The sequence below is a fragment of the Crinia signifera genome, chromosome 3 (genome assembly GCF_055691185.1).
Source record: "Crinia signifera chromosome 3, ASM5569118v1, whole genome shotgun sequence".
Taxonomy (NCBI): Eukaryota; Metazoa; Chordata; class Amphibia; order Anura; family Myobatrachidae; genus Crinia; species Crinia signifera.
In genome coordinates, this window is record NC_139219.1 from 1,575,166 (window position 1) to 1,598,435 (window position 23,270).

At 50.7% G+C, this 23,270-nt stretch overlaps 1 protein-coding gene across 5 annotated transcripts in view; it reads left to right on the top strand.

Annotated features, from left to right (window-relative positions):
- EPRS1 (glutamyl-prolyl-tRNA synthetase 1) overlaps positions 1–23,270 on the top strand; it is a 260,057-nt gene that overhangs the window by 228,455 nt on the left and 8,332 nt on the right. For all 5 annotated transcript variants that reach the window (XM_083175138.1, XM_083175140.1, XM_083175139.1 and 2 more), the window contains one exon: positions 22,630–22,694. In XM_083175138.1, coding sequence (XP_083031264.1) covers positions 22,630–22,694 — 65 coding nt within the window. The remainder of the gene's footprint in view (positions 1–22,629; positions 22,695–23,270) is intronic.

The following is a 23,270-nucleotide window of genomic DNA, read 5'->3' on the forward strand; positions in this document are numbered from 1 at the left end:
AATTTCCCTTGAACCCAGGGTCCTGGACAAAAGATCTAGCTACAGTTTATAGGCTCTTTATGAAAGATTGAGCTGCATACAGCTGAAGAACAACCTCAATGAACAACTGGCGGGTATGTGCATCGTCATTCGTCGTTCCTCGCATTCACACTGAGATTTTGACCAATTTCGTTCAGAATGGCTGAAATGAGCGAAATTGGTCAAACAAATTGTACAGTGTTTACACCGGATCCGATATGATTTCCCGGCGGTCGGGATCCCGGCGGTCGGAATCCCGACACTGGAATCCCGACCGCCGAAATCCCGACAAGGGGGGGACATGGATCGCCCCCCCTTGCGGGCTCGCTGCGCTCGCCACGCAGCGGGCCCGATGCCTCGCTACGCTCGGCACGCTATTTTATTCTCCCTCTATGGGTGTCGTGGACACCCACGGAGGGAGAAAGTTTCGGGATTTCGGCGGTCGGGATTCCAGTGTCGGGATTCCGACCGCCGGGATCCCGACCGCCAGGAAATTAACCGCATCCCCTTTACACCTTTAGACCTATATGCAATCGTCCTAATAAATCCCACTAATTACAATGGCGACCCTACAAGCTGTAAAACTTAGAGACATACATTGCTAAACCCAAATATACACTCAATACCACCAACACGGCGAGGACCCAGCTGCAGAGAACAGACAGCTGAATGTATAGGAAGCAGTGACCAGTATAGGAAGCAGTGACCAGTATAGGAAGCAGTGACCAGTATAGGACGCAGGGTCCGGATCTTCCCTATCAGGTGGACACAGGAATCACCACTACAATCAGATAACTTTGTCTAGTTACTGTGGACTGAATCTGTTGGATCCATTGTTGTAAAGGACTTGAAGCACGTTGGAAACACAGCAAAGTTATAGTACATTACCCATGATCTTCAGCCATTGCACTTCCAAATTGGTGATGCCAAGCAATCCTCCCTAAACTGATCCCAGTGGCCCTGTTGCTGTCACAGTGCCGGCAATTTTACCTTACGACACTGAGATTATCTGGGAATGCAAAATTGGAGAGAGAAAAAAGTAGACTCTTTTTGTGGGGCACTCTTTTGTTTCTGATTCTAATAAAACTTAGCTTTTAATATATTCAAATAAGATAAAGTAGACATACATACACAGACAAACAATCCGAATCTGGGCAGATAAGGATACACTTAGATTTTGCAGTGAGCTTTTAAACTATAGGCTATGCAAGGATTTTTATGAAAGTCCATCTTATATCTGACCAGAACATGTGTGATTTTTCCGCACAGCTAATTGCTTTTCTATGCTGGAAATTGCAGTGAGCTTATAAAAATTGCTATGCAAGTAACAAGATTGGGTTCTGTGTCAGTACAAAATATATGAATGTTGTGATACGTCTAGCACAGCTAATTGCTGTTTGCGCTAGAGATCGTCTGAAGGTTTTTATTTGAAAAGTATTTTATCGAGAAAATTTCCCTGCTTAGACTGTGCATTTGTTCATGACTGCTACTGAGCGTTTATAGTGGTGTGTCAGAATTTGGAATGACTTGTCTGAAAATATACTCTATCAGGCAGTACCTGCTAAGAGTTTCTTATGTCAGAAATGTCCCAAAACACATCAGTATTCGCTCCTGGTCTCAAAAAAGTCACTTTCCACATAATTATAGTAACAGTGAGGGATTACTTACATATCATAGAGTTGTTACACTATTGGTGAGAGATGCTGATACAGATACATTTTTATACACATGGATTTTTATATGTCACACAAATATGATCTGTCTCCGTTTGCCAATGTCTTCCACTATCAGTGAAAAAGGTTATGGTACAGGGATAGATCGTTGCAAAACCAAACAAATGACCAAATCTTGCTATGCAGCAGACCACTAGGTAATTGACTCCTGTATCGCAGAGCACCTGGCTCACACCATTGCACAGAGGAAAAGAGTCTGGTCTATTGTTATGCCACAAGAGAAATAATGATCAGCATACTAAAGGAAAAATAACCAGCAAGAAGGTTTACATTTGTAATGATAAATAGTGTGATAGATTGTTGCAATAAATTGTATCAAAAATCTCTATGTTTGTAGATTGTTACAATCAATTGTAGCCACACAATTTGTACAGTAATCCTGTTCTCACAATAGTGACCTTCTAGCGAGTCAGATTGGACCTGCTGCTGTCTCTGAGTCTTGCATACGTGCATAGGGCTCAGGATGAGAGAGTCCGTCTCTGTGCTATAGGGTCAGGGAGAGATAAAGTAATGGCACTTCTGCTGTTGGAAAAATTGCGGGAGAATTGCCTTGTTATACTGACATTGCAATGCAATAAGCCACGCAGTATCACCAATGAGAGAGTGTCAGAAATATAGATGATGACAGTTAAAGAGTCAAAAAACCGACAGTATTAAATGTGGAAAGGATATTTAAAGTAGCCCACATGGAACGGGTGCCACCTTCTGCTTTTAGAAAAGTCTTGCTCCTGCAGCGGACTTAAATAATGAGAGGGGATAGACACAGGTTCACAGTGTGGTGAAAAAAAGTTAAACACATCAAGTGATCAAGCCGTTGGAAGGCGAAACGCGCGTCATCCCCCACACTGTCCGTCGGCGCCGGCGGGACAGTGCACCTTAGACTGCCAGGCAATCAGCCGCACTACCAAGAAATCCTGTGACAGAGACTCTAAACTGAGCACAGAGAACTTCCCTCCTCTCTCTCTCCACGTCAGGCACCCGTCCTCATACAGGTATTCCACCGCTCTCTCCCTGCTGATTTACACAGGCTGCCATGCTCTGTTGCTGAAACACCATGGCAGCAGCTGTCATCTAACAGCACAAGCAAAGAGCGGTGTGTTTAACTTTTTTACACCATACTGTGAACCTGTGTCTATCCCCTCTCATTATTTAAGTCCGCTGCAGGAGCAAGACTTTTCTAAAAGCAGAAGGTGGCACCCGTTCCATGTGGGCTACTTTAAATATCCTTTCTTCAGCGGTAGACGTCAGGGGCCACAGGGATAACATTGGGTCTAGGAGTGACGTCACGACCAATCCAGCACCAGAAAGGTTAAACTTCTGGGCTGCTCAGAGACAGCCCCTGGGCTCTCACCTCCTATACCCCGCCTCCCAGGCTAGTCAGTTTTTATCGTGCTGGCAGGAGCCAACACGCATTAGAAAGGTGCTGCTTTAATAGCAGCATAAAACTTCTTTTAATTTTTTTTTTTTTATTCTGATTTTTACACTGACCGGAGTCAGTGACAGAGCAGCAGCGCCGGGGGTCTGTTAGACCCCTGCACTGCGCTCCATCACCCGGGACCCGGCAGCCCAACACCACCCACGTGGTTTCCACAAGCGGAGGTGTTCGGCTGGCTCTAGAGCACTGGAGAGCACAGCCGCAACGGGGACCGGGACAACAGCGGTGAGCCGCTTACAGGTAACGCGCTCCCCGCTGGGAGCGCGCGCGCGCATGGTTAATGGCGGCTGAGCAGCCCGGCGAAAGGGGGATCGCCGGGCTGCACTAGCAAGCGGCAGAACCGCCGCCTTTTCAAAAGTGTTGAGCGCTCTGTCCCGCTGGACCACCAGGGAGATGTTGAGTGTGGGCAGTGGCGTCGGTACGCGGGGCCGCCCGGCAAGCGCCGGATCCCCGCCATTTTACCGGCGCCACATGAGTCATATATTCCCAGTGGCCATTTGCTAGCAGGGGGAGGGAGCCTCTCCTCACACAGCCCCTCCCCCGGAGACAGGAGCTAGGATGTACCCACGGGGTTTCCAGCCCTGATCTCTTCCTGCCTGCCTGCTGCACGTGTTGGAAGGACACAGAGAGCTCTCTGCCAGTCTGGAGTTCCATCTCTTCACGGCCGGGCCATCTGGGCAAATCCCCCCTGTACCTCTCCTTCAAGGATACCAGGTTACAGTAATTTATGCTCCTGCCGGCCTTAGTGCTTTGCGGAGCTCAGTGCCAGGTTTTTTATTTTGCATTGTATGCCCTGTCTGTGTGCTGTGTCTCATATTGTCTTAACACTATCACTGCCTGTCAGAAAGTATATTGTGTTAATTGTTACAGTCAGCTACCTCTTGTACAATGTCAGAGGAAAGCGGTGACGACACATGGGCCCCTATATTGGTGTCCTGCACGCGTTGCAGAGCGGGCGTACCCCAGCTTGTAGAGGGGTTATGCCTACAATGTATAAAAACACATGCGCAGCCCCCTGTGGCAGCTCCCTCAGGGGAACCTGCTTGGGCCCAGCTTACCCAGGTCATGTCGCAGTTAATAGACAGGCTCTCTGCTGCACCATCCCTGCAGCCGGGACCGTCCGTGTCTCGGCCATGTGCCCCCCCCGAGGAGCCGGCATGGGCGCGTGCTTTGGCAGACTCAGTTCAGGGCATCCGTGCCTCTTTAAAGGGTAAATCCCGTAAGCCCCGGGGGGAGATTCCTTCTACCCTCACCCGTCAGGATACGGATGTAGATACTGATGAGGAGGAGGATCAGCTGGTTGACGACACAGTCGACGCAGATGCTGACGACACCTCCAACGACATAACAGCAAAAGTCGATGTAGAAGCCCTGGTAATTGCGGTTAGAGACGTGTTACATTTACAGGAGGTCTCTGAACCAGTACAGTCTGTGGGCCCATCTTTTAAGCGTCACAAGCAGACGCGGACAGTGTTCCCTAACTCTGCAGAGCTAGAGGATGTCCTTGGGGAGGCCTGGGTGTTACCAAATAGGAAGTTTCCGCTCCCTAAGCGGTTTAATTCCCTGTACCCGCTCCCTCCAGAGGATAGAGTTCGCTGGGAGACTCCTCCCAAGGTGGATGCACATATCGCTAAGATTGTGCGTTCCAGTACTTTACCCATTCCAACCGCCTCTCTTAAAGATGCCGCTGACAGAAAGTTAGAGAACTTTCTTAAGCTGATTTTTACAACAACTGGGGCGGTTGCACGACCTACCCTGGCATCTGCCTGGGTAGCAAAGGCCATGGTCAAATGGATTTCTCTCCTCACTAATATTATTACTGAGGGAGATAGTGTAGATGACATGTTTCCTATTCTTGACATCATGCATCAAGCTGCACTATATTTGGGAGAGGCTGCATTAGATGCAGCCACTCTTACTTCAAGGGCATCTGCCTCGGCAGTGGCGGCTCGACGATCCCTGTGGCTTCGCTCTTGGAAAGCGGATACTGAGTCCAAACAAACTCTAGAGGCATTACCCTTTGCGGGTTCTCTATTGTTTGGATCAGAGCTGGACAAAATCGTGGCCACGGTGGCTGCCTCAAAGGCGGCTTTCCTGCCATCCACTCATGCTCCGCGTCCTCGACCGGCGTTCCAGTCCTTTCGTTTCCAGGGCAGGGGTAGGGGACAGTCGTTCACAAAGACTCAGGCCCAACCCGCAAAGCCCTCTAGGGCCAGAGGAAAACGTCCCTGGCCCACTAGACGTGCTGAACATAAACCCGAGGTTAAGCCCTCGGCATGATGGGCCGGCGCTCCACCTGGGGGATCCCAGGGTGGGGGGTCGCCTGCTTCGGTTTTCGCACATGTGGCTGGAGTCCACGACAGACGCTTGGGTTCGAGACTTAGTCTTCAAAGGCTATTCTATAACCTTTCGCCGTCGACCACCGAGCTCGTTCTTTTCAACAAGTTCTCCCAAGGACTTGGAAAAGCGCGTAGCCCTGGAACAGGCCATACAAAAACTACTTTCAGCAGGTGTCATTGCCCCCGTTCCAGTGTCGCAACAAGGCACAGGTTTCTACGCCAGTCTTTTCTTGGTACGGAAGCCCAATGGGACCTTCCGTCCCATTTTAAATCTAAAAAGATTAAACAAATTCCTTCGGGTCCCGAAGTTCAAAATGGAGACCTTGCGGTCCATTGTGCTGGCGTTGCAACCAGGGGACTACATGGCATCCCTCGACATACAAGATGCGTATCTACATGTACCCATCAAACAAGAACACTGGCGGTTTCTCAGGTTTGCGCTGCAAGACCGTCACTTTCAATTTCAGGCACTACCTTTCGGCCTGGCCACAGCTCCCCGCGTGTTTACGAAGGTCATGGCAGTGATGTGCAGTGCTCTTCGCCACCAGGGGGTTCGGATTCTCCCATACCTGGACGATCTGTTGATCCTGGCTCAGTCGCCCCAGGTTCTCCAGGCACACTTGACCAAGGTCGTGGCGGTCCTGGAACGCCATGGCTGGATAATCAATTGGCCAAAGTCATCCATAGTCCCTACTCAATCTATGATTCACCTAGGGGCCCTGTTGGACACAGTAAATCAGCGGATTTACTTGCCGGAGATACGCCGCAAGGCCCTGCAGTCCAGAGTTCAACATCTTCTCTCGCTCAGGTGTGTCTCAATACATGCCTGCATGAGGGTGCTGGGCTCCATGGTCTCGACTTTCGACATGGCGGAGTACGCTCAGTTCCACTCTCGCCCCTTACAACGGGAAATTCTAAGGAAATGGTCGGGGTCATACTCCAACATACGGTCACACCTGATTGTCTTATCACCGGCAGCTCGGAGTTCCCTGTCATGGTGGCTTCTAGATCAGAACCTCATGGAAGGGAGGCCTTTTTGGATCCAAAAATGGACTCTCCTCACCACGGATGCCAGTCTTCGTGGTTGGGGAGCAGTCACATGTCAGAAATCCTTTCAGGGGCTTTGGACTCCACAGGAATCCTTGCTATCCATCAACACTCTCGAACTAAGAGCTGTCTTACTGGCTCTCCGCCAGGCAGAGCCTTGGCTTCAAGGTCACCCGGTGCAGGTACAGTCGGACAATGCGACGACGGTGGCTTATATCAACCACCAGGGTGGCACTCGGAGTCGAGCAGCTATGGCGGAGGCCTCTTGTATCTTCCAGTGGGCGGAGAACAAGATCCCGGCATTATCGGCAATCTTCATCCCGGGACTCCTCAATTGGGAGGCGGACTTCTTGAGTCGGCAGACTCTGGATGCCGGCGAATGGACCCTACATCCGAAAGCATTTCAGATGTTGGTAGACCGGTGGGGCAGACCGGAGGTGGATCTGATGGCATCTCGCCACAATCACCAGGTCACCCTGTACGGTTCCAGGTCTCGAGATCCGAACGCTTGCATGGTAGACGCTCTGTCAGCCCAGTGGCCGTTCGCTCTCATGTATGCCTTTCCCCCATTTTCACTCCTTCTCCGAGTTCTTCGCAAATTGAAGGCAGAAGGGGGCACGATGATCTTGGTGGCCCCTCATTGGCCTCGGAGGATCTGGTTCTCAGATCTGCAGGCCCTGTCAGTGGCCCCTCCAATCCGGCTACCTCTGTGGCCAGATCTGCTCTCGCAGGGGCCGTGCCTCCATCCCGATCTGCAGCGGTTGTCTTTAACGGGGTGGCTGTTGAGACCGCCTTGTTAAAAGCTAAAGGCTTTAATTCACGGGTGATTTCGACTATGCTCAGAGCTCGTAGGCCTTCTTCGGCCGGTGCTTATCATCGCATCTGGCGAGCTTACTTCGCCTGGTGTAGCTCACGCAAGTTTAACCCAAAAACCTATCGGTTGTCTCGAATTCTGTCCTTTCTACAAAAGGGTTTAGAAGCCGGCCTTAGACTGTCATCACTAAAGGTACAGGTGTCGGCCTTGTCTATTCTATTTCGAAGGAGGCTGGCGTTGTTGCAGGACATCCGCACTTTCTTGCAGGGGGTTTTGCGAATCCAACCTCCGTTTGTCCCACCGGTTGCTCCATGGGATCTTTCTCTGGTTCTTAAGGCTCTACAGGGTCCCCCTTTTGAACCATTGCGATCAGTGGATCTATCTTGGCTTACATGGAAAACTGTTTTTCTGCTGGCCATTGCTTCGGCCAGGAGGGTTTCAGATTTATCGGCTCTGTCCTGTCAGTCTCCTCTTCTGGTTTTCCACCCTGACAGGGCGGTCCTTCGAACAGTCCCTTCACACCTTCCCAAGGTGGTGTCCAAATTTCACGTTAATCAGGAGATAGTGGTCCCAGCCTTTCGGGGGCCGGAAGCTTCTCCTGAACAGCGATTCCTAGATGTAGTGCGAGCGTTACGTATCTATGTGCGTCGTACTAAAGCACTTAGGAAATCTAACTCTCTCTTTGTCCTCTATGGATTTCAGAAAAGAGGTTGGCCTGCTACGAAGCAGACCATTGCCCGGTGGCTAAGGTCTGTCATCAAACAAGCTTACTTGGGTGCCGCCCTTCCGGTTCCAACGGGCGTCCGGGCTCATTCCACGAGATCTGTGGGTGCGTCTTGGGCTGTTAGGGGTGGTGCGACAGCAGAGCAACTTTGCAAGGCGGCGACCTGGTCGTCTCCTCATACTTTCTTACGCTTCTATGCGTTTGATACGTTTACCTCACAAGACTCGGCATTCGGCCGGAGTGTATTGGCTGCGGCCCAGGCGCGCCCCCACCCATAGGTGGCTGCTTTAGGACATCCCAATGTTATCCCTGGGGCCCCTGACGTCTACCGCTGAAGAAAATGATATTTATGTCTTACCTGTTAAATATCTTTCTTCGAGGACGTCAGGGGCCACAGGGATCCCTCCCTGGCGCGCCTACTTCATGATTAACATTAAGAGTTACTCCGTTGAGTCAACTTAGTTAAAATTTCCTCTGTTGAGGGTGTTTACACATGTTACAGTTATGGTTTCTCTATTGAGCAACCACACATACACATATATTTGTTGAGTGTGTTTCTGTATGGGTTTCTCTTCCTTCTATCTTGTCTCCTGCCTGGCTTGGGAAAAAAACTGACTAGCCTGGGAGGCGGGGTATAGGAGGTGAGAGCCCAGGGGCTGTCTCTGAGCAGCCCAGAAGTTTAACCTTTCTGGTGCTGGATTGGTCGTGACGTCACTCCTAGACCCAATGTTATCCCTGTGGCCCCTGACGTCCTCGAAGAAAGATATTTAACAGGTAAGACATAAATATCATTTTCCACATTTAATACTGTCGGTTTTTTGACTCTTTAACTGTCATCATCTAATTTCTGACACTCTCTCATTGGTGATACTGCGTGGCTGATTGCATTGCAATGTCAGTATAACAAGGCAATTCTCCCGCAATTTTTCCAACAGCAGAAGTGCCATTACTTTATCTCTCTCTGACCCTATAGCACAGAGACGGACTCTCTCATCCTGAGCCCTATGCACGTATGCAAGACTCAGAGACAGCAGCAGGTCCAATCTGACTCGCTAGAAGGTCACTATTGTGAGAACAGGATTACTGTACAAATTGTGTGGCTACAATTGATTGTAACAATCTACAAACATAGAGATTTTTGATACAATTTATTGCAACAATCTATCACACTATTTATCATTACAAATGTAAACCTTCTTGCTGGTTATTTTTCCTTAAGTACGCTGATCATTATTTCTCTTGTGGCATAACAATAGACCAGACTTTTTTCCTCTGTGCAATGGTGTGAGCCAGGTGCTCTGCGATACAGGAGTCAATTACCTAGTGGTCTGCTGCATAGCAAGATTTGGTCATTTGTTTGGTTTTGCAACGATCTATCCCTGTACCATAACCTTTTTCACTGATAGTGGAAGACATTGGCAAACGGAGACAGATCATATTTGTGTGACATATAAAAATCCATGTGTATAAAAATGTATCTGTATCAGCATCTCTCACCAATAGTGTAACAACTCTATGATATGTAAGTAATCCCTCACTGTTACTATAATTATGTGGAAAGTGACTTTTTTGAGACCAGGAGCGAATACTGATGTGTTTTGGGACATTTCTGACATAAGAAACTCCTAGCAGGTACTGCCTGATAGAGTATATTTTCAGACAAGTCATTCCAAATTCTGACACACCACTATAAACGCTCAGTAGCAGTCATGAACAAATGCGCAGTCTAAGCAGGGAAATTTTCTCGATAAAATACTTTTCAAATAAAAACCTTCAGACGATCTCTAGCGCAAACAGCAATTAGCTGTGCTAGACGTATCACAACATTCATATATTTTGTACTGACACAGAACCCAATCTTGTTACTTGCATAGCAATTTTTATAAGCTCACTGCAATTTCCAGCATAGAAAAGCAATTAGCTGTGCGGAAAAATCACACATGTTCTGGTCAGATATAAGATGGACTTTCATAAAAATCCTTGCATAGCCTATAGTTTAAAAGCTCACTGCAAAATCTAAGTGTATCCTTATCTGCCCAGATTCGGATTGTTTGTCTGTGTATGTATGTCTACTTTATCTTATTTGAATATATTAAAAGCTAAGTTTTATTAGAATCAGAAACAAAAGAGTGCCCCACAAAAAGAGTCTACTTTTTTCTCTCTCCAATTTTGCATATTTTTCAGACTCAGGGGAGCACCGCCAACATACAAAGACCTTTTACCCCATACAGGGACCTTACGGTCTATAAAAAGTTGGTACCAGGCAACCCAGGCCGAATCCCACCTAAAAGAGTTAAGGGGGTCTCTCTTGACCCAACTCACACTGGGTGAGTAAAACCTTGTGCGACTCCCAAAACCTTTCCTCCCTAAGATTATCTGGGAATGTATGAGTGCAAATAATTGGCCATTTGCTCCTAAATGCTGGAAAATGGCCATATGGGCATTCAGACAAATGGGTTAAATAAATTTGAAAGCCAGTTTATCCGAACAATATTTTTGCCTATTTTTTGGCGTTTGGAACCAAAACATTGCTTATATACCTAGGGCAGCACACCATCGCATGAACTGTAGGCCTGTCCACTACTAGGTGGTTTAGCTAGTGCAGCACACCATCGCATGTACTGTAGGCCTGTCCACTACTAGGTGGTTTAGCTAGTGCAGCACACCATCGCATGAACTGTAGGCCTGCCCACTACTAGGTGGTATAGCTAATGCAGCACGCCATCACATGCACTGTAGGCCTGCCCACTACTAGCTGGTATACCTAGTGCAGCACACCATCACATGAACTGTAGGCCTGTCCACTACTAGGTGGTTTAGCTAGTGCAGCACACCATCGCATGAACTGTAGGCCTGCCCACTACTAGGTGGTTTAGCTAGCGCAGCACGCCATCGCATGTACTGTAGGCCTGCCCACTACTAGGTGGTATAGCTAGTGCAGCACACCATCGCATGTACTGTAGGCCTGCCCGCTACTAGGTGATATAGCTAGTGCAGCACACATCGCATGAACTGTAGGCCTGCCCGCTACTAGGTGGTATAGCTAGCGCAGCACGCCATCACATGTACTGTAGGCCTGCCCGCTACTAGGTAGTATAGCTAGCACAGCACGCCATCACATGTACTGTAGGCCTGCCCGCTACTAGGTGGTATAGCTAGCACAGCACGCCATCACATGTACTGTAGGCCTGCCCGCTACTAGGTGGTATAGCTAGCGCAGCACGCCATCACATGTACTGTAGGCCTGCCCGCTACTAGGTGGTATAGCTAGCGCAGCACGCTATCACATGTACTGTAGGCCTGCCCGCTACTAGGTGGTATAGCTAGCACAGCACGCCATCACATGTACTGTAGGCCTGCCCGCTACTAGGTGGTATAGCTAGCACAGCACGCCATCACATGTACTGTAGGCCTGCCCGCTACTAGGTGGTATACCTAGGGCAGCACACCATCACATGAACTGTAGGCCTGCCCGCTACTAGGTGGTATAGCTAGCATAGCACACCATCACATGTACTGTAGGCCTGCCCGCTACTAGGTGGCATAGCTAGCATAGCACACCATCACATGTACTGTAGGCCTGCCCGCTACTAGGTGGTATAGCTAGCACAGCACGCCATCACATGTACTGTAGGCCTGCCCGCTACTAGGTGGCATAGCTAGCACAGCACGCCATCACATGAACTGTAGGCATGCCCGCTACTAGGTGGTATAGCTAGTGCAGCACACATCGCATGAACTGTAGGCCTGCCCGCTACTAGGTGGTATAGCTAGCGCAGCACGCCATCACATGTACTGTAGGCCTGCCCGCTACTAGGTAGTATAGCTAGCACAGCACGCCATCACATGTACTGTAGGCCTGCCCGCTACTAGGTGGTATAGCTAGCACAGCACGCCATCACATGTACTGTAGGCCTGCCCGCTACTAGGCGGTATACCTAGCACAGCACGCCATCACATGTACTGTAGGCCTGCCCGCTACTAGGTGGTATAGCTAGTGCAGCACGCCATCACATGTACTGTAGGCCTGCCCGCTACTAGGTGGTATAGCTAGCATAGTATGCGATCACATGTACTGTAGGCCTGCCCGCTACTAGGTGGTATAGCTAGTGCAGCACACCATCGCATGAACTGTAGGCCTGCCCACTACTAGGTGGTATAGCTAGCGCAGCACACCATCACATGTACTGTAGGCCTGCCCACTACTAGGTGGTATAGCTAGCGCAGCACACCATCACATGCACTGTAGGCCTGCCCGCTACTAGGTGGTATAGCTAGCACAGCACGCCATCACATGTACTGTAGGCCTGCCCGCTACTAGGTGGTATAGCTAGGGCAGCACACCATCACATGTACTGTAGGCCTGTCCGCTACTAGGTGGTATAGCTAGCATAGCACACCATCACATGTACTGTAGGCCTGCCCGCTACTAGGTGGTATAGCTAGGGCAGCACACCATCACATGTACTGTAGGCCTGTCCGCTACTAGGTGGTATAGCTAGCACAGCACACCATCACATGTACTGTAGTCCTGCCCGCTACTAGGTGGTATAGCTAGCACAGCACAGCACGCCATCACATGTACTGTAGGCCTGCCCGCTACTAGGTGGTATAGCTAGCACAGCACGCCATCACATGTACTGTAGGCCTGCCCGCTACTAGGTGGTATAGCTAGGGCAGCACACCATCACATGTACTGTAGGCCTGTCCGCTACTAGGTGGTATAGCTAGCATAGCACACCATCACATGTACTGTAGGCCTGTCCGCTACTAGGTGGTATAGCTAGCATAGCACACCATCACATGTACTGTAGGCCTGCCCGCTACTAGGTGGTATAGCTAGGGCAGCACACCATCACATGTACTGTAGGCCTGTCCGCTACTAGGTGGTATAGCTAGCATAGCACACCATCACATGTACTGTAGGCCTGCCCGCTACTAGGTGGCATAGCTAGCACAGCACGCCATCACATGAACTGTAGGCATGCCCGCTACTAGGTGGTATAGCTAGTGCAGCACACATCGCATGAACTGTAGGCCTGCCCGCTACTAGGTGGTATAGCTAGCGCAGCACGCCATCACATGTACTGTAGGCCTGCCCGCTACTAGGTAGTATAGCTAGCACAGCACGCCATCACATGTACTGTAGGCCTGCCCGCTACTAGGTGGTATAGCTAGCACAGCACGCCATCACATGTACTGTAGGCCTGCCCGCTACTAGGCGGTATACCTAGCACAGCACGCCATCACATGTACTGTAGGCCTGCCCGCTACTAGGTGGTATAGCTAGTGCAGCACGCCATCACATGTACTGTAGGCCTGCCCGCTACTAGGTGGTATAGCTAGCATAGTATGCGATCACATGTACTGTAGGCCTGCCCGCTACTAGGTGGTATAGCTAGTGCAGCACACCATCGCATGAACTGTAGGCCTGCCCACTACTAGGTGGTATAGCTAGCGCAGCACACCATCACATGTACTGTAGGCCTGCCCACTACTAGGTGGTATAGCTAGCGCAGCACACCATCACATGCACTGTAGGCCTGCCCGCTACTAGGTGGTATAGCTAGCGCAGCACACCATCACATGTACTGTAGTCCTGCCCGCTACTAGGTGGTATAGCTAGCACAGCACGCCATCACATGTACTGTAGGCCTGCCCGCTACTAGGTGGTATAGCTAGGGCAGCACACCATCACATGTACTGTAGGCCTGTCCGCTACTAGGTGGTATAGCTAGTGCAGCACACCATATGTACTGTAGGCCTGTCCACTACTAGGTGGTATAGCTAGCGCAGCACGCCATCACATGTACTGTAGGCCTGCCACTTACTAGGTGGCATACCTATCGCAGCACGCCATCGCATGTACTGTAGGCCTGTCCGCTACTAGGTGGTATATCTAGGGCAGCACACCATCACATGTACTGTAGGCCTGCCCGCTACTAGGTGGCATAGCTAGCATAGCACACCATCACATGTACTGTAGGCCTGCCACCTACTAGGTGGTATAGCTAGCACAGCACGCCATCACATGTACTGTAGGCCTGCCCGCTACTAGGTGGCATAGCTAGCACAGCACGCCATCACATGTACTGTAGGCCTGCCCGCTACTAGGTGGCATAGCTAGCATAGCACACCATCACATGTACTGTAGGCCTGCCCGCTACTAGGTGGTATAGCTAGCATAGCACACCATCACATGTACTGTAGGCCTGCCCGCTACTAGGTGGCATAGCTAGCACAGCACGCCATCACATGTACTGTAGGCCTGCCCGCTACTAGGTGGCATAGCTAGCACAGCACGCCATCACATGAACTGTAGGCATGCCCGCTACTAGGTGGCATACCTATCGCAGCATGCTATCGCATGTACTGTAGGCCTGCCCGCTACTAGGTTGTATAGCTAGCACAGCACGCCATCACATGTACTGTAGGCCTGCCCGCTACTAGGTTGTATAGCTAGCACAGCACGTCATCACATGTGCTGTAGGCCTGCCCGCTACTAGGTGGTATAGCTAGCATAGCACACCATCACATGTACTGTAGGCCTGCCCGCTACTAGGTGGTATAGCTAGCACAGCACGCCATCACATGTACTGTAGGCCTGCCCGCTACTAGGTGGCATAGCTAGCATAGCACACCATCACATGTACTGTAGGCCTGCCCGCTACTAGGTGGTATAGCTAGCACAGCACGCCATCACATGTACTGTAGGCCTGCCCGCTACTAGGTGGTATAGCTAGCACAGCACGCCATCACATGAACTGTAGGCATGCCCGCTACTAGGTGGCATACCTATCGCAGCATGCTATCGCATGTACTGTAGGCCTGCCCGCTACTAGGTTGTATAGCTAGCACAGCACGCCATCACATGTACTGTAGGCCTGCCCGCTACTAGGTTGTATAGCTAGCACAGCACGTCATCACATGTGCTGTAGGCCTGCCCGCTACTAGGTTGTATAGCTAGCATAGCACTCCACAGCATGTACTGTAGGCCTGCCCGCTACTAGGTGGTATAGCTAGCATAGCACACCATCACATGTACTGTAGGCCTGCCCGCTACTAGGCGGTATACCTAGCACAGCACGTCATCACATGTGCTGTAGGCCTGCCCGCTACTAGGTGGCATACCTAGCACAGCACGCCATCACATGTACTGTAGGCCTGCCCGCTACTAGGTGGTATAGCTAGCGCAGCACGCCATCACATGTACTGTAGGCCTGCCCGCTACTAGGTGGTATAGCTAGCACAGCACGCCATCACATGTACTGTAGGCCTGCCCGCTACTAGGTGGTATAGCTAGCACAGCACGCCATCACATGTACTGTAGGCCTGCCCGCTACTAGGTGGTATACCTAGGGCAGCACACCATCACATGCACTGTAGGCCTGCCCGCTACTAGGTGGTATAGCTAGCGCAGCACGCCATCACATGTACTGTAGGCCTGCCCGCTACTAGGTGGTATAGCTAGCACAGCACGCCATCACATGTACTGTAGGCCTGCCCGCTACTAGGTGGTATAGCTAGCACAGCACGCCATCACATGTACTGTAGGCCTGCCCGCTACTAGGTGGTATAGCTAGCACAGCACGCCATCACATGTACTGTAGGCCTGCCCGCTACTAGGTGGTATACCTAGGGCAGCACACTATCACATGAACTGTAGGCCTGCCCGCTACTAGGTGGTATAGCTAGCATAGCACACCATCACATGTACTGTAGGCCTGCCCGCTACTAGGTGGTATAGCTAGCACAGCACGCCATCACATGTACTGTAGGCCTGCCCGCTACTAGGTGGCATAGCTAGCATAGCACACCATCACATGTACTGTAGGCCTGCCCGCTACTAGGTGGTATAGCTAGCACAGCATGCCATCACATGTACTGTAGGCCTGCCCGCTACTAGGTGGCATAGCTAGCACAGCACTCCACAGCATGTACTGTAGGCCTGCCCGCTACTAGGTGGCATACCTATCGCAGCATGCTATCGCATGTACTGTAGGCCTGCCCGCTACTAGGTTGTATAGCTAGCACAGCACGCCATCACATGTACTGTAGGCCTGCCCGCTACTAGGTTGTATAGCTAGCACAGCACGTCATCACATGTGCTGTAGGCCTGCCCGCTACTAGGTTGTATAGCTAGCATAGCACTCCACAGCATGTACTGTAGGCCTGCCCGCTACTAGGTTGTATAGCTAGCACAGCATGCTATCGCATGTACTGTAGACCTGCCCGCTACTAGGTTTTATAGCTAGCACAGCACGCCATCACATGTACTGTAGACCTGCCCGCTACTAGGTGGTATAGCTAGCACAGCATGCTATCGCATGTACTGTAGGCCTGCCCGCTACTAGGTGGTATAGCTAGCACAGCACACCATCACATGTACTGTAGGCCTGCCCGCTACTAGGTTGTATATAGGGATGCCAATCCCGGGATCGGGATCGGCGGGATCCCGGGATTTAGGGCATATTTGGCCGGTATTTGAATCCCGGGATTGGCTGCTCCAATCCCGGGATTGCGGGATCCAAATGCGCATTCGCATTTGATCCCCTTCCTATGCGTACCGCTGAGCGGGGCGGGAGGAGGCTGTTAACTTGAACTCCGGGCAGACGCGGCGGTGTCTGAACACTAAGGTTGCGCAGCGTGACCTCTGCGCTGCCTGGCAACAAGGCTGTGTGGCTGCGCAGCGTGATGTGAGAGATCACATCACGCTGCGCAGCCACACACTAATTCACAAGCCACCGCATTCGCCCGGACACCAAGTTACCCGCCTCCTCCCCGGCTCGCCAGTCACCTCGCCTCCTCCACCGCGTCTGCCCGGAGACATTGTCACCCGCCTCCTCCCCGGCCCGCCTCAAATGCCGCATGCCGCCGGCCTGCCGCGCATCTCCTCTATGCTTAGAGGTAATTTATCAACTATTGGGCATATCATGAGGCCGATCCCGGGAAACCCGGGATTGACAGTTTTTCAATCCTGAATCCCGGGATTGAAAAAATGGCCCGGGATTGGCCTCCCTAGTTGTATAGCTAGCACAGCATGCTATCGCATGTACTGTAGACCTGCCCTTTGTGTATTAGACCTGTACACACTGCAGTTTGCGTCGGTCATGGGTAACGTTGGATCTGAGTTGATTTTGTTTCTTGAACTTGTTATAAAACATCTTCAGGCGCAGCATAGATCGTCACAGAGATAAACCTGTAATAAAATGTCACTGATAATGTCAAGGTTTATTGGAGATAAGATAAGGCAGAAACATAAACAGGAAGCCATAGTGTTTACTGCGCTGTGTGGCAGCATTTCACCTTAATTGCATAATTACCACTGCTACATCCTCATGTACTTACTGTGCCCCATCGCTCTCCGGTATGTCGTGTCATGTCCCCTGTTCTGAGCTACTATGTGCTGTTGTCAGCATCTATAGTTACACCACTGGCCCCATCGCTCTCCGGTATGTCGTGTCATGTCCCTTGCTCTGAGCTACTATGTGCTGTTATCAGCATCTATAGTTACACCACTGGCCCCATCGCTCTCCGGTATGTTGTGTCATGTCCCCTGTTCTGAGCTACTATGTGCTGTTGTCAGCATCTATAGTTACACCACTGGCCCCATCGCTCTCCGGTATGTCGTGTCATGTGCCCTGTTCTGAGCTACTATGTGTTGTTGTCAGCATCTATAGTTACACCACTGGCCCCATCGCTCTCCGATATGTCGTGTCATGTGCCCTGCTCTGAGCTACTATGTGCTGTTGTCAGCATCTATAGTTACACCACTGGCCCCATCGCTCTCCGGTATGTCGTGTCATGTGCCCTGCTCTGAGCTACTATGTGCTGTTATCAGCATCTATAGTTACACCACTGGCCCCATCGCTCTCCGGTATGTCGTGTCATGTGCCCTGCTCTGAGCTACTATGTGCTGTTGTCAGCATCTATAGTTACACCACTGGCCCCATCGCTCCCCGGTATGTCATGTGCCCTGCTCTGAGCTACTATGTGCTTTTGTCAGCATCTATAGTTACACCACTGGCCCCATCGCTCTCCGGTATGTCATGGTCCCCTGCTCTGAGCTACTATGTGCTTTTGTCAGCATCTATAGTTACACCACTGGCCCCATTGCTCTCCGGTATGTCGTGTCATGTGCCCTGCGATGAGCTACTATGTGCTGTAATCAGCATCTATACTTACACCACTGGCCGCATCGCTCTCCGGTATGTCGTGTCATGTCCCCTGCTCTGAGCTACTATGTGCTGTAATCAGCATCTATAGTTACACCACTGGCCCCATCGCTCTCCGGTATGTCATGTCCCCTGCTCTGAGCTTACTATGTGCTGTTATCAGCATCTATAGTTACACCACTGGCCCCATCGCTTTCCGGTATGTCGTGTCATGTCCCCTGCTCTGAGCTACTATGTGCTGTAGTCAGCATCTATAGTTACACCACTGGCCCCATCGCTCTCCGGTATGTCGTGTCATGTCCCCTGCTCTGAGCTACTATGTGCTGTAGTCAGCATCTATAGTTACACCACTGGCCCCATCGCTCTCCGGTATGTCGTGTCATGTGCCCTGCTCTGAGCTACTATGTGCTGTTGTCAGCATCTATAGTTACACCACTGGCCCCATCGCTCTCCGGTATGTCTTGTCATGTGCCCTGCTCTGAGCTACTATGTGCTGTTGTCAGCATCTATAGTTACACCACTGGCCCCATCGCTCTCCGGTATGTTGTGTCATGTGCCCTGCTCCGAGCTACTATGTGCTGTTATCAGCATCTATAGTTACACCACTGGCCCCATCGCTTTCCGGTATGTCGTGTCATGTCCCCTGCTCTGAGCTACTATGTGCTGTAGTCAGCATCTATAGTTACACCACTGGCCCCATCGCTCTCCGGTATGTCGTGTCATGTGCCCTGCTCCGAGCTACTATGTGCTGTTGTCCGCATCTTTAGTTACACCACTGGCCGCATCGCTCTCCGGTATGTCGTGTCATGTGCCCTGCTCTGAGCTACTATGTGCTGTTGTCAGCATCTATAGTTACACCACTGGCCCCATCGCTCCCCGGTATGTCATGTGCCCTGCTCTGAGCTACTATGTGCTGTTGTCAGCATCTATAGTTACACCACTGGCCCCATCGCTCTCCGGTATGTCGTGTCATGTGCCCTGCTCCGAGCTACTATGTGCTGTTATCAGCATCTATAGTTACACCACTGGCCCCATCGCTCTCCGGTATGTCGTGTCATGTGCCCTGCTCTGAGCTACTATGTGCTGTAATCAGCATCTATACTTACACCACTGGCCCCATCGCTCTCCGGTATGTCGTGTCATGTCCCCTGCTCTGAGCTACTATGTGCTGTAGTCAGCATCTATAGTTACACCACTGGCCCCATCGCTCTCCGGTATGTCGTGTTATGTCCCCTGCCCTGAGCTACTATGTGCTGTAGTCAGCATCTATAGTTACACCACTGGCCCTATCGCTCTCCGGTATGTCGTGTCATGTCCCCTGCTCTGAGCTACTATGTGCTGTAATCAGCATCTATAGTTACACCACTGGCCGCATCGCTCTCCGGTATGTCGTGTCATGTACCCTGCCCTGAGCTACTATGTGCTGTTATCAGCATCTATAGTTACACCACTGGCCGCATCGCTCTCCGGTATGTCATGTCCCCTGCTCTGAGCTACTATGTGCTGTAGTCAGCATCTATAGTTACACCACTGACCCCATCGCTCTCCGGTATGTCGTGTTATGTCCCCTGCCCTGAGCTACTATGTGCTGTTATCAGCATCTATAGTTACACCACTGGCCCCATCGCTCTCCGGTATGTCGTGTCATGTCCCCTGCTCTGAGCTACTATGTGCTGTTATCAGCATCTATAGTTACACCACTGGCCCCATCGCTCTCCGGTATGTCATGTCCCCGGCTCTGAGCTACTATGTGCTGTTGTCAGCATCTATAGTTACACCACTGGCCCCATCGCTCTCCGGTATGTCGTGTCATGTACCCTGCTCTGAGCTACTATGTGCTGTAATCAGCATCTATAGTTACACCACTGGCCGCATCGCTCTCCGGTATGTCGTGTTATGTCCCCTGCCCTGAGCTACTATGTGCTGTTATCAGCATCTATAGTTACACCACTGGCCCCATCGCTCTCCGGTATGTCTTGTCATGTCCCCTGCTCTGTGCTACTATGTGCTGTTATCAGCATCTATAGTTACACCACTGGCCCCATCGCTCTCCGGTATGTCATGTCATGTACCCTGCTCTGAGCTACTATGTGCTGTAATCAGCATCTATAGTTACACCACTGGCCGCATCGCTCTCCGGTATGTCGTGTCATGTACCCTGCCCTGAGCTACTATGTGCTGTTATCAGCATCTATAGTTACACCACTGGCCGCATCGCTCTCCGGTATGTCATGTCCCCTGCTCTGAGCTACTATGTGCTGTAGTCAGCATCTATAGTTACACCACTGACCCCATCGCTCTCCGGTATGTCGTGTTATGTCCCCTGCCCTAAACTACTATGTGCTGTTATCAGCATCTATAGTTACACCACTGGCCCCATCGCTCTCCGGTATGTCGTGTCATGTACCCTGCTCTGAGCTACTATGTGCTGTAATCAGCATCTATAGTTACACCACTGGCCGCATCGCTCTCCGGTATGTCGTGTTATGTACCCTGCCCTGAGCTACTATGTGCTGTTATCAGCATCTATAGTTACACCACTGGCCGCATCGCTCTCCGGTATGTCATGTCCCCTGCTCTGAGCTACTATGTGCTGTTATCAGCATCTATAGTTACACCACTGGCCCCATCGCTCTCCGGTATGTCGTGTCATGTGCCCTGCTCCGAGCTACTATGTGCTGTTGTCAGCATCTATAGTTACACCACTGGCCCCATCGCTCTCCGGTATGTCGTGTCATGTACCCTGCTCTGAGCTACTATGTGCTGTTGTCAGCATCTATAGTTACACCACTGGCCCCATCGCTCTCCGGTATGTTGTGTCATGTACCCTGCTCTGAGCTACTATGTGCTGTTGTCAGCATCTATAGTTACACCACTGGCCCCATCTCTTTCCGGTATGAGAGTTATGTCCCCTGCTGTGAGCTACTATGTGCTGTTATCAGCATCTATAGTTACACCACTGGCCGCATCGCTCTCCGGTATGTCATGTCCCCTGCTCTGAGCTACTATGTGCTGTTATCAGCATCTATAGTTACACCACTGGCCCCATCGCTCTCCGGTATGTCGTGTCATGTGCCCTGCTCTGAGCTACTATGTGCTGTTATCAGCATCTATAGTTACACCACTGGCCCCATCGCTCTCCGGTATGTCGTGTCATGTCCCCTGCTCTGAGCTACTATGTGCTGTTGTCAGCATCTATAGTAACACCACTGGCCCCATCGCTCTCCGGTATGTCATGTCATGTACCCTGCTCTGAGCTACTATGTGCTGTTGTCAGCATCTATAGTTACACCACTGGCCCCATCGCTCTCCGGTATGTCGTGTCATGTCCCCTGCTCTGAGCTACTATGTGCTGTTATCAGCATCTATAGTTACACCACTGGCCGCATCGCTCTCCGGTATGTCGTGTCATGTCCCCTGCTCTGAGCTACTATGTGCTGTAGTCTGCATCTATAGTTACACCACTGGTCCCATCGCTCTCCGGTATGTCGTATTATGTCCCCTGCCCTGAGCTACTATGTGCTGTTATCAGCATCTATAGTTACACCACTGGCCCCATCGCTCTCCGGTATGTCGTGTCATGTCCCCTGCTCTGAGCTACTATGTGCTGTTATCAGCATCTATAGTTACACCACTGGCCCCATCGCTCTCCGGTATGTCATGTCCCCTGCTCTGAGCTACTATGTGCTGTTGTCAGCATCTATAGTTACACCACTGGCCCCATCGCTCTCCGGTATGTTGTGTCATGTACCCTGCTCTGAGCTACTATGTGCTGTAATCAGCATCTATAGTTACACCACTGGCCGCATCGCTCTCCGGTATGTTGTGTCATGTCCCCTGCTCTGAGCTACTATGTGCTGTTATCAGCATCTATAGTTACACCACTGGCCCCATCGCTCTCCGATATGTCGTGTCATGTCCCCTGCTCTGAGCTACTATGTGCTGTAATCAGCATCTATAGTTACACCACTGGCCCCATCGCTCTGTGGTATGTCATGTAATGTTCTGAACTACTATATGCTATTTTCAGGGGCGTACCCCTATCAGTCGCATCCTCTAAAGTTACACCACTGGCCCCATTGCTCTCCAGTACGTTGTGTAATGTCCCCACTCTCAACGTTCGCCAGCACACATTAACGTGCGCACTCACCCTAGATCTGAAATGGCCCCATATTTCCTAAAATCAACAGGTGTCAATAAATATTTTCCTGCCATGTAGACCACACATTGCAGTGTCTGTCATGTTATGGGGACGTCAGCAAATACACGAGACTGATGGTCATTGGTCCATACACGTGTTACAGTGATCTCTATGTGGATCATGGATGTTTTCTTGTTTTCCAGATCGTGCAGATTCCGTTCTGTGGGGAAATTGACTGTGAAGACTGGATTAAGAAGACCACCGCCAGGTACATGTCTGCTCATCTGTCATGTTACTGGTATCTATTCCCTTTATTGTGTTGCATGGTGCAAATATTATAGTGCTTTATAAAAGGGCTGTGACATGTACTGTACAGCTCAGACAGTGCAAAAACTGGTCATCGGTGAATACATGCAATAAGATGATGTCTTCTTCCTCCATAGGGTGCACTGCATGCTGGGTGTAGGCAGAAGTCTTATTCCTCCATAGGGTGCACTGCATGCTGGGTATAGGCAGGAGTCTTCTTCCTCCATCAGGGTGCACTGTATGCTGGGTATAGGCAGGAGTCTTATTCCTCCTTAGGGTGCACTGTACGCTGGGTGTAGGCAGCAGTCCTCTTCCTCCATAGGGTGCACTGTATGCTGGGTATAGGCAGGAGTCTTATTCCTCCTTAGGGTGCACTGTACGCTGGGTATGAGCAGAAGTCTTCTTTCTCCATAGGGTGCACTGCATGCTGGGTATAGGCAGGAGTCTTCTTCCTCCATAGGGTGCACTGTATGCTGGGTATAGGCAGGAGTCTTCTTCCTCCATAGGGTGCACTGCATGCTGGGTATAGGCAGGAGTC